The following is a 12,399-nucleotide window of genomic DNA, read 5'->3' on the forward strand; positions in this document are numbered from 1 at the left end:
CGCATGAAAATCCGTGCAGTAATTTTTGAGTTTATCTCGAGCATGCAGACTGCAGAGGGAGGATGTTTTGTAAGGATATAAAGATAATTAAATCTAGTCCTGCTGTTAACTCCTGTCCAGCGAGGTTGCTGATGTGAGTGATGTATTGCGCCAATAATAATATATCAAGAAATGACGGGGCCCTTTTAAATCTAAGGTGAAAACGGGTCCCGCGCGTGGGGCCCTTCTAAATCTATGGTGAAAACAGATCCGTCACGCGGGGCCCTTTCTAAAATGTATGGTGAAGACATTGTAAAAGTCAACCAATAGGGAAAGTGGAAACCTAAAAAAGTCAGTCGTACTCGTGAATGTAGTGATGACATTGACAGCTTTGTTTGACAAACATCTCTGATGCGAGTTATATGTTGTTGTGAAAGCGTGGATTCGTTAATTTAATATAAAAATCTAATGCATGTAGTTAATAAGGCAAAACGTTTTATTTTGAAGTAGGTAATAACAAAAGATTTTTGAAAGTGTCCTACAAACAATTTTAGAAAATGGAAAGTAAAACTACTAAAATGCCTAAAGTGGCAAAGGTAAGGACTACATTGATTTCACAAATTTTACTGCAATATAATTAAAACTTTTTAACATAACTATGACTTTTCGTTCAATGTTAATCTTTGTAGGTAAAGAATAAAGCGCCGGCAGAGATACAAATTACCGCTGAACAACTCCTGAGGGAAGCTAAAGAAAGAGACTTAGAAATTCTTCCACCTCCACCTAAACAGAAGATTTCTGATCCTGAGGAACTCAGAGATTATCAGCATCGCAAAAGAAAAGCTTTTGAAGATAATATTCGTAAGAACAGACTTGTAAGTATAGGATTATTTAGTCAATAACGGCAAAGCACAGAGACACAAAAACCGACACAGCATACATATATGTTATATACTTATAAGCAGTTAACTGTAAAAGAATGATAAATTGTTTGAGCATAGTATGTTGCATGTATTTATATATATAAGTTGCTCATAGATCATCAAAGTATAAGTAGATCTAGTAATATTAAACTATTCTTCTTCATAGTTGTGGCCTCATGACTGAGGGTCATGGTCATTACATGGAATGAAACACACGTAAAAACTTGGCGTTATTAATGGAGTGGTTTACCATTGCCTTCTCCATTTCACACATAAGTTAATAATCAACAAGTGTGCAGGTTTCCTCATGATGTTTTTCCTTCACCAGAAGCAAGTGGTGGCCTATGAAAACTACTATACATGAGTCAGATTAGTATACAGTATACAAACTTATGTGGCATGAGTAGGATTCGAACCTTTCGATCCACAGGTGGGACCTTTCGATCCACGTCTTAACTACTATGGATACATATTAATTGAAAATATTTTATTTTTATTAGTAACTTATAATTCTTATTATATTCTCATGGGAATTTTGGGATAAAAAGTACCCTATGTGTTATTCCAGGTTATTTTCTACCTGTGTACCAAATTTCATAACAATTGGTCTGGTAGATAATGTGTGAAAAGGTAACATACAAACTTACTTTTCCATCTATAATATTAGTTGAGATTGGGATTATTTGTATGTAAATACTACCCATAAACTGTGCATTCAATGTTACCTGAAAATCAAAATGGCTGTATGCATTGCATATTTTTGTTGTACATAGATCCTATTCTATTTCTACATGTTTTTCATAAGGTTGATTGAATTATTACAGGTCATAGGAAACTGGTTGAAGTATGCACAATGGGAAGAGTCACAGAAACAGGTGCAGAGAGCCCGTTCCATCTACGAACGGGCTCTGGATGTGGACCACAGAAATGTCACTTTATGGTGTGTATTTCTTATTATTTTATAGGATGGTAAAAAAACCTGCATATCACCTGATGATAAGCCAATATCCACGACATTTGATTTTGTCTGACATATTTCATGTTTCCCTTGTCCATTGAACAAGAGGATTTAAGATAAAAGAGTGCAGGTCACCAAATGTTAATGAAAGCCCAGCAGCTCTGGGCTCTGAAAGCACTCATCAATGGGAAGTTTGGTCTTGTATATATTTGCCTGAATCCAAAGCATTTCATGCAATATGATATCATAATAACTTGATATTCCACTCATACAAAATGGTGAATAATGGGTACCTAGCTTTATTTATAAAATTCAAAAAGATTCCTATTTACTTCAGGCTGAAGTACACAGAGATGGAGATGCGCAACAGACAAGTAAACCACGCGAGAAACCTCTGGGACCGAGCAGTGACCATCCTTCCAAGAGTTTCCCAGTTTTGGTACAAGTATACTTATATGGAAGAAATGCTAGAAAATGTGGCTGGGGCTAGACAGGTAAGATTTAAAACTACTTAATAAATAAGTTTTCTATTTGTAGTTTTATGCAGTTTTATATTGACTCCACAGCTAGTGCCTAGACTGATCCTGGCTTACCAGTAAACTCGTGACATTCTATACTAATATTTCACTCACTCAATACCCACCAAAGCTCAGACCGTTGAGGTGAGAAATAACTGTCTTTGTCTTTTAACTGAACCAAGTATAGCTAGCATGGTAGCTTCACCACAAGATTTTACAGTTTTTCTTGTCTCTAGGTGTTTGAACGCTGGATGGAATGGCAACCAGATGAGCAAGCATGGCAAACATACATCAATTTTGAACTGAGATACAAAGAATTGGAAAGAGCGAGACAGATATACGAAAGGTTTGTAATGGTACATCCTGACGTCAAAAACTGGATCAAATACGCGCGATTTGAAGAAAATCATGGTTTCATCAACGGCGCAAGAAAAGTGTATGAAAGAGCTGTAGAATTCTTTGGAGATGAAGAACTTGATGAAAGACTGTTTATAGCATTTGCAAAATTTGAAGAGAACCAGAAGGAACATGACAGAGCCAGAGTAATATACAAGTATGCTCTTGACCATATACCTAAAGACAAAAATAAGGAGTTGTATAAAGCCTATACAATACATGAAAAAAAATATGGTGACAGATCTGGTATTGAAGATGTGATTGTTAATAAAAGAAAGTACATGTATGAGCAAGAAGTTATAGAGAACCCAACAAACTATGATGCATGGTTTGATTACATCAGGCTAGTGGAAAACGAAAGTAATCCTGAGGACATAAGGGATACATATGAAAGGGCCATAGCCAACGTACCGCCATCCAAAGACAAACAATTCTGGCGCCGATACATATATTTGTGGATCAACTATGCTTTGTATGAAGAACTAGAGGCAGAAGATATCGAAAGAACTAGACAAGTTTACAGGACTTGCTTAGAATTGATACCACATAAAATATTTACATTTTCCAAAATATGGCTTATGTATGCACAATTTGAAGTCAGGTGTAAGGATTTGAAACAGGCTCGAAAGACTTTAGGAATGGCATTAGGTATGTGCCCCAGAGACAAATTATACAGAGGGTACATAGACCTGGAAATCCAATTGAGGGAGTTTGACAGATGTCGGATTTTGTATCAAAAATTTTTAGAGTACGGCCCAGAGAACTGCATAACCTGGATAAAGTTTGCAGAATTGGAGACCTTGTTGGGGGATATCGATAGAGCAAGAGCTATATATGAAATAGCTGTGGGACAGCAGAGACTGGACATGCCCGAGCTATTGTGGAAGAGTTACATTGACTTTGAAGTTTCTCAGGGAGAAACAGAGCGTGCCAGGCAGCTCTATGAGAGACTGCTAGAAAGAACTGTCCATGTGAAAGTATGGCTTTCCTATGCCAAATTTGAACTTAATGCTGAAAATCCAGACAACATCAATGTAGAATTAGCTAGAAGAGTGTATGAACGAGCAAATGATAGCCTTAGGAGCGCAGGTGAAAAAGAATCAAGAGTGCTCCTTCTTGAGGCCTGGAAAGATTTCGAAACTGAAATAGGTGATGAGATTAAACTCGAGAAAGTTTTGTCAAAGATGCCTAGGAGAGTTAAAAAGAGACAAAAGATTGTCAGTGAAGGGGGCGTTGAGGAAGGTTGGGAGGAAGTATTTGATTATATTTTCCCAGAGGATGAGATGGTAAGACCTAATTTGAAACTCCTGGCTGCTGCTAAGCAATGGCGAAAACAAAAGGAGGTTATAGAACCAGAGGGGGAGAAAGAGACAGGAGAAGAATCAGAGCAAAATCAAAGAGAAGGTGAAGAAGGAACACCTCCACAAAATACTGACACACCTCCACCGAATAATGAAGACAGTAGTTAAATAAAATTGTTTTTAATTAATCACTTTATTTCCTAACACACCAGTGGTCTTGTCAATATTTTATTTAGTCCACATCTTCTGGCCTTACAGGATGTGCTAAAGGTATCACTGAATTTTTGTTCACATCTCTCGAACATGCTTTCCTCATATCTGCAACAATATTTGAGAAAAGTCAATATTTTTTTCACTGAAAACAATGGCACTCTTTGAATTTTTTTTTTAATATAGATCAACAAAAAGAAAAAAATACCCAGTTTTTTTAATTTAATGAACATCTCGGGGTTTTAATTTTTAATGAACATCAATCAATCATTTATTTGTCAAACATAGGTACAATGATACATCTCGTGAAACTTGTTAATTTTTGGTGTTTTTTTATGATAGGCTTCATGTAGCTACTGTGTATACCTTTATATATATTTATTTTATCTATGGTGTATACCCATTTATTTTCATAGCAAGTGAGAGATAGCAACAATGCATGAAGTCTTTACCACACAAATTGTAACATTTGAATCAAAATTTTACTACATTAAATTTTATGTATAAATGAAAATGTAATTCATACCATAAGCATCTTCATCTGGATCACCAGAGTAATATTCTAGAACTATCCTATAGACGATGTATCCCAAATTCTTGTACATATTGATTGCAACCTTGTTGCTAACTCTTACAAACAGATCAACAAAGAAAGCTTTCTTCCTGAAAAATAACAAATGTGTAGTGATTACCAAACATTTAAGTAATAAGCACAGTATAGTCAAGGAAGGCCTGCTCAGGAATGTACAATATATGACAAATCGTGAATTTCATTGTTCTCTTGTCTCAACATATTCCCAGTTTAATCCTCAGCCTATTAGAGTAAACACACTCCCCCCCCCTAGAAATATTCCTTACCCTTCCACATCAATTTAACTCAGACACACTAGTACTTTGCATTTCAGGTACACAAACTTTGGCTATGTGCCAGTGGACAAGTTGCTTCATAGAAAAAAACCTGAGTATCGGCCTATGCTATTACTGTATTTAATTATTTATATTTATTATTTTCAATATGTAATGAGTCAGTAATAAAGGGGTGAAAAAGTTTTTGCAACTAACTTTTCTGATACATCTTCCAGTATTTTCATCAATGTGGCAGCAAGACCTAATCTTCTGTAATCGGGACTAACTGTTAATGCTGTCACATGACCATGCCAGTTTTCACCATGCCCTTCAGCTTTACCCATTACTGTAAATTAAAATTAAATCACTATATAATATATTGTTCATTTTGTAGACACATTAGCTGTTATATGGGAATTGTAGATAGCCATATCAATAATATAAAAAGTATAATAATCAATGTGGCTATCATACATAAAAATTAGTTTTCAAATCTTATGCTCATAGTGCTAGAAGTTAATTTGTTCGAACAAATACAAACTCTACAGCTTACTGTATTAGTAGAGAAACGAAGATTGAAGTACGTATCAATACAAACTTACTATATCCCATAATTTCTCCACTGGGGGACTCGGCTACTTGAAAATATTCTGGCCAATGAGCTAAGTACTGAGTATAAAAAGATAGGCCATAAGTCTCAGTCAAGGGATCCAAGTTTCTGTAAAGTAACAAATGTTATCAGGTTTCAGTGAATAAGTAAAGTCCAAAAATAAAATACAAAAAAATACTGAATTCATACACATTATTAAATTTCAACATATCTTCACAGGTAAAAGGCCGAATGGTCGTCATCTTTTTTCGTTTTATCAAATTGTTATGCCTATACAATAAAAGATACGTATTTGATTTTTAATATATTGAAATAAAATAAATCTACAACAAATTTTATATCGATGTGCCGATAGCATAGAGCAAAAATTCAGTTTGTTGTCGTTGTTTGTCATTGGAATATTGTCAGTGAAAGTGAGTGTGACACTTTTTTTTTTATTCCAACGGCTAAAGACAAAGAAAATTATAGACGATGGGCGTACCCAAATGAGACAATTTCCATACAACTTCCCTTGTAAAACCAGGTCATGGAATTAGTAGGTACTCCGAGTACTTATTAAATCCATGAACCAGGTATGTGATGTTTAAAAGATATTATTATGATTAGCGTTCTATCCCGTTACTTTTTGTGTTTTTAATACGCGTTTCTCTTTTCGTGTGAGCATAACAAAAAATCATAACGATATATATATATAGACCATGGAATTAGTAGGTACTCCACGAAGTAGTAACTAAGTCCATGGTATAGACTAACTAGCCCCTTTTTTTGGTAACTCATTCCAGACCCCAACAGAAAACCTTCACTCAGACAGCCATAACACGTCAGAGCCCAACGTCCGCTGCACTGCACTGCACATCTTTTTATATCTGTGATCTTAACAATGTAGGTACCCATAGTTCTGAGGTTCAAATACTTATGTATCGATAACCTCACAGGAATGGAAGAATATTCTACGTCAGTAGTCTGGCAGTGGCAGTTCTCATTATCGTGATGACTTTAACAAAATATTTTTTTTATTTAATTCGTTATTTATACAAAAACTAATGCTTACCAATGGAGGAGAAATATATACCTATATTTGTTTTAACCGGAATTTTCGGAGCAATAATGGCTTTTGGGCCATTTTTGGTACGGAAAGGTCCTAACAGGGGGTGAGTTTTTGTGCCTACACCATACTGTAGGTACTGGTTCTACGCTATATATGGACAAATAATAATAAAATTTCAAGCAGACTTTAAACGCTTGGTCTCAGGTACTTTAAGTACACCAAAAATTACACGGAAAGCACCTGGTACTATAACTGGAATAATTCAAAAAGATAACATCATGTAAGTAGTAAAAGTAACATTAAATATTTATTAATGTTTCAGAATGATCCGAATTTGTATTATGATGTCTGCCTTCAGTGTTTGGATATTGTAAGTATAGTCTCTATAATATTATGTAGCAACAACGTGATGAGAGACGGGGTGGTACCATGAAGTTATAGATATAGAGATCGGGCCACAGATAAAAGAGATAGCAATATATGTTCTACATGTTTTCTGTTTTCGTAACATATGTCGTTATCGCACTTTGTAATATTTACAATTGATAGAAAGAGACAAAACATGCTTTACCTTAAAGTATGTTTAACTTTTTTATACCAAACGAGCACATGTTTTCTTTCCGTGGTAGAATACCACGGAATACTACGTCCATAAATGAAATTCATCCAAATCCTAACTTCGTAACTAATATTATAAATGCGAAAATAAGTTTGTTTGTTTATTTGTTTGTTACCTCTTCACGCTCTATCTACTCAACAAATTTTCTTGAAATTTTCCATATATATGTAGGTATGAAGTATGGAGACAAAGTAAGTATTAATAATCGCCCGCGTTCCAGACATACATAAATTTCCCGGAATGAAAGGTACCCTACCTTTCATTCCGGGAAATTATGTATGTGTGAAATTGACGCGGGCGAAGCCGCGGGCAAAAGCAAGTTAATTATAATCATAAGTTCAAAAACATTTGAGTCACACTATAACTACGCTTAAAAAGCAGACGCCCGCCTGTGAACCGAAAGGTTCCATGTTTGAATTCGAATCCTATTTAGGTAAGTATGTCACGTGAGTGTGTATACCAATCTGATTCATGTGTAGCAGTTTTGCATAGACCACCACTTGCATAGCGACAGGCAGACATATAATATAATATTACATAACTTATCTATATAATTTCGGTCGCTTCTAGGTAATCGAAGTTGTCTACCACAAAAAGCATGAAAAGTGCGTACCTGTCTACCACAAAACATAACGTAACACGTTACTGACGTCCACATGCTCTCTCTTTCCCTTATCGTATACGCATCGTGTAAACAATAGATTAGATTGTTTGGACACACTGACGTGCTGTGTTTTATAAGTTACATTGTTTTTTTTTTTTAATTACAGTTGGGTGACTACGTATATTGCTCAAATGAATCCTTTAGCTGGGCCACGCTTACACAATACAACTTTGGCGTGGATTCAATATGCTTTCGTATGTATATATATATATTTAAAGTTAAATGGTTTTCGAAATATCTTTCAATTTTAAATTCTAACCATATTTTTTTAGGGTAATACCGTTGCTGGTCCACAATTACGCGTAGTCACTACTTCAACTACGACACCCGATACCTCATCACCTGCTTCTGCATTTAAAAATATGATGACAATAAGACCACCCAGACCAGATCACAAACCTGGTGAAGGACCAGATTTCGGGCCAGGCCACAGACCCGGTGACGGACCAGATTTTGGGCCAGGTCACAGACCAGGTGAAGGACCAGATTTTGGACCAGGTCACATACCCGGTTACGGACCAGATTTTGGACCAGGTGAAGGACCAGATTTTGGACCAGGTCACAGACCAGGTGAAGGACCAGATTTAGGACCAGGTCACAGACCCGGTGACGGACCAGATTTTGGACCAGGTTACAGACCAGGTGAAGGACCAGTTTTCGGACCAGGTCATAGACCCGGTGACGGACCAGATTTTGGACCAGGTCACAGACCAGGTGAAGGACCAGATTTTGGACCAGGTCACAAACCAGGTGAAGGACCAGAATTAGGACCAGGCCACAGACCTGGTGAAGGACCGGATTTTGGACCAGGCCACAGACCTGGTGACGAACTTGATTATGGACCAGGTCATAGACCCGGTCACAGACCTGGCGAAGGACCTAATTTTGGACCAGGTCACAGACCTGGTGAAGGACCTGATTTTGGACCAGGTCACAGTCCCGGTGAAGAACCAGACTTTGGGCCAGGCCACAGACCCGGTGACGGACTTGATTATGGACCAGGTCATAGACCCGGTCACGGACCTGGCGAAGGACCGGATTTTGGACCAGGCGAAGGACCAGATTTTGGACCAGGTCACAGACCTGGTGAAGGACCGGATTTTGGACCAGGACACAGACCCGGTGACGGACTAGATTATGGTCCAGGTCATAAACCCGGTCACAGACCTGGCGAAGGGGCGGATTTCGGACCAGGTTATAAACCTGGTGAAGGACAAGATTTTGGACCAGGCCATAGACCTGGTGAAGGACCAGACTTTGGGCCAGGTCATAGACCTGGTGAAGGACCAGATTTTGGACCAGGCCACAGACCTGGTGAAGGGCCAGATTTTGGGCCAGGCCATAGACCTGGTGAAAGACCAGATTTAGGACCAGGGCACAGACCTGGAGAAGGACCAGATTTTGGACCAGGATACAAACCTGGTGAGGGACCAGACTTTGGGCCAGGTCATAGACCTGGTGAAGGACCAGACTCTGGGCCAGGTCACAGACCTGGTGAAGGATCGGATTTTGGACCAGGTCATAGACCAGAAGAAGGACCAGATTTTGGACCAGGATACAAACCTGGTGAGGGACCAGGCCATAGGCCTGGTGAAGGACCAGGCTCTGGGCCAGGTCACAGACCTGGTGAAGGATCGGATTTTGGACCAGGTCATAGACCAGGAGAAGGACCAGATTTTGGACCAGGATACAAACCTGGTGAGGGACCAGACTTTGGACCTGACCATAGGCCTGGTGAAGGGCCAGACTCCGGGCCCGGTCACAGACCTGGCGAGGGACCAGATTTTGGTCCAGGTCACAAGCCTGGTGAAGAACCAGACTTTGGTCCAGGTCACCGGCCGGATGAGGGACCCGACTTTAGTCCAGGTTACAAACCCGGTGAAGGACCAGATTCTGGACCGGGTCACAGGCCAAGTGAAGGGCCAGACTTTGGTCCAGGACATAGACCAGGTGTTGGACCAGATTTGGGACCCGGTCATAGACCTGGTGAAGGACCTGATTTTGGACCGGGTGTTGAACCAGGTGAAGGTCCCGATTATGGATCAGGCCAGAAACCCGGTGAAGGACCTGTTTTTGTACCAGGTGATAGTCCCGGTGAAGGACCGAACTTTGGACCGGGTCAAGGGCCTGGTGAAGGACCCGACTTTGGACCTGGTCATATACCTGGTGAAGGGCCGGACTTTGTACCGGGTCACAGGCCCGGTGAAGGACCAGAGTTTGGACCAGGCCACGGGCCTGGTGAGGAGCCAGACTCTGGTCCAGGCCACAGGCCTGGTCAGGGACCTGAGGGACCAGACTACGGACCAGGATATAAACCTGGTGAGGGACCAGAATTTGGACCAGGATACAAACCCGGTGAGGGAACAGACTTTGGACCAGACCATAGGCCTGGTGAAGGACCGGTTTTGGGACCAGGTCACAGTCCTGGTGAGGGACCAGACTTTGGACCAGGTTACAAACCCGGTGAGGGACCAGACCATAGCCCTGGTGAAGGACCGGATTTTGGACCCGGCCACAGGCCTGGTGGAGGTGAAGACTTTGGACCAGGTCACATGCCTGGTGAGGGACCAGACTCTAGACCAGGTCAGAGGCCGAGTGAGGGACCAGACTTTGGTCCTGGTCACAGACCTGGTGAAGGACCGGATTCTGGACCAGGTCACGGGCCCGGTGAGGGACCAGGCTTTGGACCAGGTCACAGGCCGATTGAGGGACCAGACTTTGGTCCAGGTCACAGACCCGGTGAAGGACCAGACTCTGGTCCAGGTCACAGGCCTGGTGAGGGACCTGAATTTGGTCCAGGTCATAGGCCGGGTGAGGGTCCTGACTTTGGTCCAGGTCACAGACCCGGCGAAGGACCAGAATCTGGACCAGGTCACAGGCCTGATGAGGGACCAGACTTTGGACCAGGTCACAGGCCGGGTGAGGGATCAGACTTTGGTCCAGGTCACAGACCCGGTGAAGGATCAGATTCTGGACCAGGTCACAGGCCGGGTTATGGACCAGACTTTGGACCAGGTCATAGACCCGGTGAAGGAGGAGGATCGGATTTTGGACCAGGTGGTGGACCCGATTATGGACCAGAAGGTGTGGAAACGAGTCGCAAACCAGGTCTAATCCTTGGACCAGATGGCAATCCGATTATTGAATCATTTGAATTGAACACTGTTGAAATACCTGATGAAGCACCGAAAGAGATACCAGACGAAATGTTTTTGTACGTTGAGTAGGTTTTTCTGTTTTTCTAATATATTATTCGGTATACGGTATATTGCATCAGAATTATTTCCATTTCACTCTGTGTCCTGGCAAAGTGCACACTAGTCTATAGTTTTTTAGCAGTCATTACGTATAGTAACCTAACACGCAATTCACAGCGAAAGTTATTTAAATTGTCTGTTATTATGTTACCATACCCAATTCGCAACAATAATGGTCCCAACGCTTCGAGAGAAAGATTTTAATTCTGAAATTGTCCGCTGTTTCTATTTAAGTACTATTTTCTATAGACTATGTTACTATACGTAAATGTTACTTACCTAATAGTAACATTCATAACAAGATTTTGATCTTTAAATTATCTTCTGTTTCTCTTACAACGGACTTCACTTTTTCTGTTTAGTGAATTATATTGAAGTCTATTATTATGTACTTTTTTTAATTCCAGCTAAGTATACCTACTTTATTTAGCGTATTTGTTAATGTTAGTACTATACAAACTAATTAAACCATTTATGTATGTACTTCTTACCTGTTCTTATTTCAGTAGATAACGTCAACTGCTTGATAAATGACAAGTGTCTACAACGTCAAAAAGTAAACATATATTATTTGATGTGCTTACTTTTCGACTCACTCTAGCATCGAATCTTAGCCCATGAAAACGAAGTGAGCAATAGATATGTTTTATTGGCTTACTTTTCGCTCAAACTTATGATGGCTCGTTGTTGTACGCAAAGTGTCTGACGATTCGATTTACTTTAGGATTTTTGGCTCGACGTTACAACGGCTCGTCACAAAGCACTGTGGAGAGAATCTATCTACACCGAAAAAGTCGGCAAATTAATAAACAATTTATAGAAACTATCACACAATCATGGTGAATTCTTATAAAGTCAGATTATCAAATTCTTCACCCCTATGTAGTCAACATACCACCTCATCGTACCTTCCGTTTTGGTTCCTCTTTTCTTCTACGAACTCCTGAGGTCTGAAATTATCTCCCTGCATCGTCTTAGAGTACCTAAGCATTATTATAGGCAAGTACCTAAGCATTATCATATAGGCATTATTTGTAGATTCCCATCAGGCTAGATAGAGGTCAAACGCA

At 39.9% G+C, this 12,399-nt stretch overlaps 3 protein-coding genes across 5 annotated transcripts; 2 read left to right on the plus strand and 1 right to left on the minus strand.

The window, feature by feature from the left end:
* Window positions 1-363: 363 nt before the first annotated feature.
* On the plus strand, window positions 364-4,263 carry crn (crooked neck). Its single transcript, XM_053752471.1, has 5 exons — window positions 364-575; window positions 669-854; window positions 1,727-1,842; window positions 2,198-2,354; window positions 2,615-4,263. Exons 1-5 carry the CDS (start codon window positions 537-539, stop codon window positions 4,241-4,243), a joined length of 2,127 nt encoding a protein of 708 aa, XP_053608446.1. The 5' UTR covers window positions 364-536; the 3' UTR covers window positions 4,244-4,263.
* Window positions 4,240-6,143, minus strand: Naa20A (N(alpha)-acetyltransferase 20 A). The gene is made up of 5 exons (XM_053752474.2): window positions 5,931-6,143; window positions 5,734-5,849; window positions 5,348-5,477; window positions 4,812-4,948; window positions 4,240-4,393 (listed from the first exon to the last, which is right to left on the minus strand). The coding sequence occupies exons 1-5, from the start codon at window positions 5,981-5,983 to the stop codon at window positions 4,308-4,310; spliced, it is 522 nt and encodes a 173-aa protein (XP_053608449.1). The 5' UTR covers window positions 5,984-6,143; the 3' UTR covers window positions 4,240-4,307.
* A 526-nt stretch (window positions 6,144-6,669) lies between these two features.
* Window positions 6,670-11,792, plus strand: LOC128674125 (fibroin heavy chain-like). Of its 3 annotated transcripts, XM_053752476.2 has the most exons (5): window positions 6,670-6,892; window positions 7,112-7,159; window positions 8,179-8,266; window positions 8,345-8,546; window positions 8,607-11,792. In XM_053752476.2, the coding sequence occupies exons 1-5, from the start codon at window positions 6,795-6,797 to the stop codon at window positions 11,297-11,299; spliced, it is 3,129 nt and encodes a 1,042-aa protein (XP_053608451.1). In that variant the 5' UTR covers window positions 6,670-6,794; the 3' UTR covers window positions 11,300-11,792. The 3 variants fall into 3 exon arrangements, with proteins under 3 accessions (XP_053608451.1, XP_053608450.1, XP_064292333.1); XM_053752475.2 differs by having other exon boundaries at window positions 8,345-11,792; XM_064436263.1 differs by lacking the exon at window positions 7,112-7,159 and having other exon boundaries at window positions 6,676-7,069; window positions 8,345-11,792.
* Window positions 11,793-12,399: the final 607 nt, after the last annotated feature.

Source organism: Plodia interpunctella, chromosome 12, assembly GCF_027563975.2.
Source record: "Plodia interpunctella isolate USDA-ARS_2022_Savannah chromosome 12, ilPloInte3.2, whole genome shotgun sequence".
Classification (NCBI taxonomy): domain Eukaryota; kingdom Metazoa; phylum Arthropoda; class Insecta; order Lepidoptera; family Pyralidae; genus Plodia; species Plodia interpunctella.

Excerpts from the sequence above, each read along its gene's own strand:
- LOC128674125 (XM_053752475.2), top strand. The coding sequence starts at position 6,795 with ATGGAGGAGAAATATATACCTATATTTGTTTTAACCGGAATTTTCGGA. Across the intron at positions 7,160-8,178 it reads GCCTTCAGTGTTTGGATATT|TTGGGTGACTACGTATATTG; the intron begins GTAAGTATAGTC and ends TTTTAATTACAG. Across the intron at positions 8,267-8,344 it reads CGTGGATTCAATATGCTTTC|GGTAATACCGTTGCTGGTCC; the intron begins GTATGTATATAT and ends ATATTTTTTTAG.
- crn (XM_053752471.1), top strand. The coding sequence starts at position 537 with ATGGAAAGTAAAACTACTAAAATGCCTAAAGTGGCAAAG. Across the intron at positions 855-1,726 it reads ATATTCGTAAGAACAGACTT|GTCATAGGAAACTGGTTGAA; the intron begins GTAAGTATAGGA and ends GAATTATTACAG. Across the intron at positions 1,843-2,197 it reads CACAGAAATGTCACTTTATG|GCTGAAGTACACAGAGATGG; the intron begins GTGTGTATTTCT and ends TATTTACTTCAG.
- Naa20A (XM_053752474.2), bottom strand. The coding sequence starts at position 5,983 with ATGACGACCATTCGGCCTTTTACCTGTGAAGATATGTTGAAATTTAAT. Across the intron at positions 4,949-5,347 it reads CTGGAAGATGTATCAGAAAA|GAAGAAAGCTTTCTTTGTTG; the intron begins GTTAGTTGCAAA and ends GTTATTTTTCAG. Across the intron at positions 4,394-4,811 it reads TCCAGATGAAGATGCTTATG|ATATGAGGAAAGCATGTTCG; the intron begins GTATGAATTACA and ends ATATTGTTGCAG.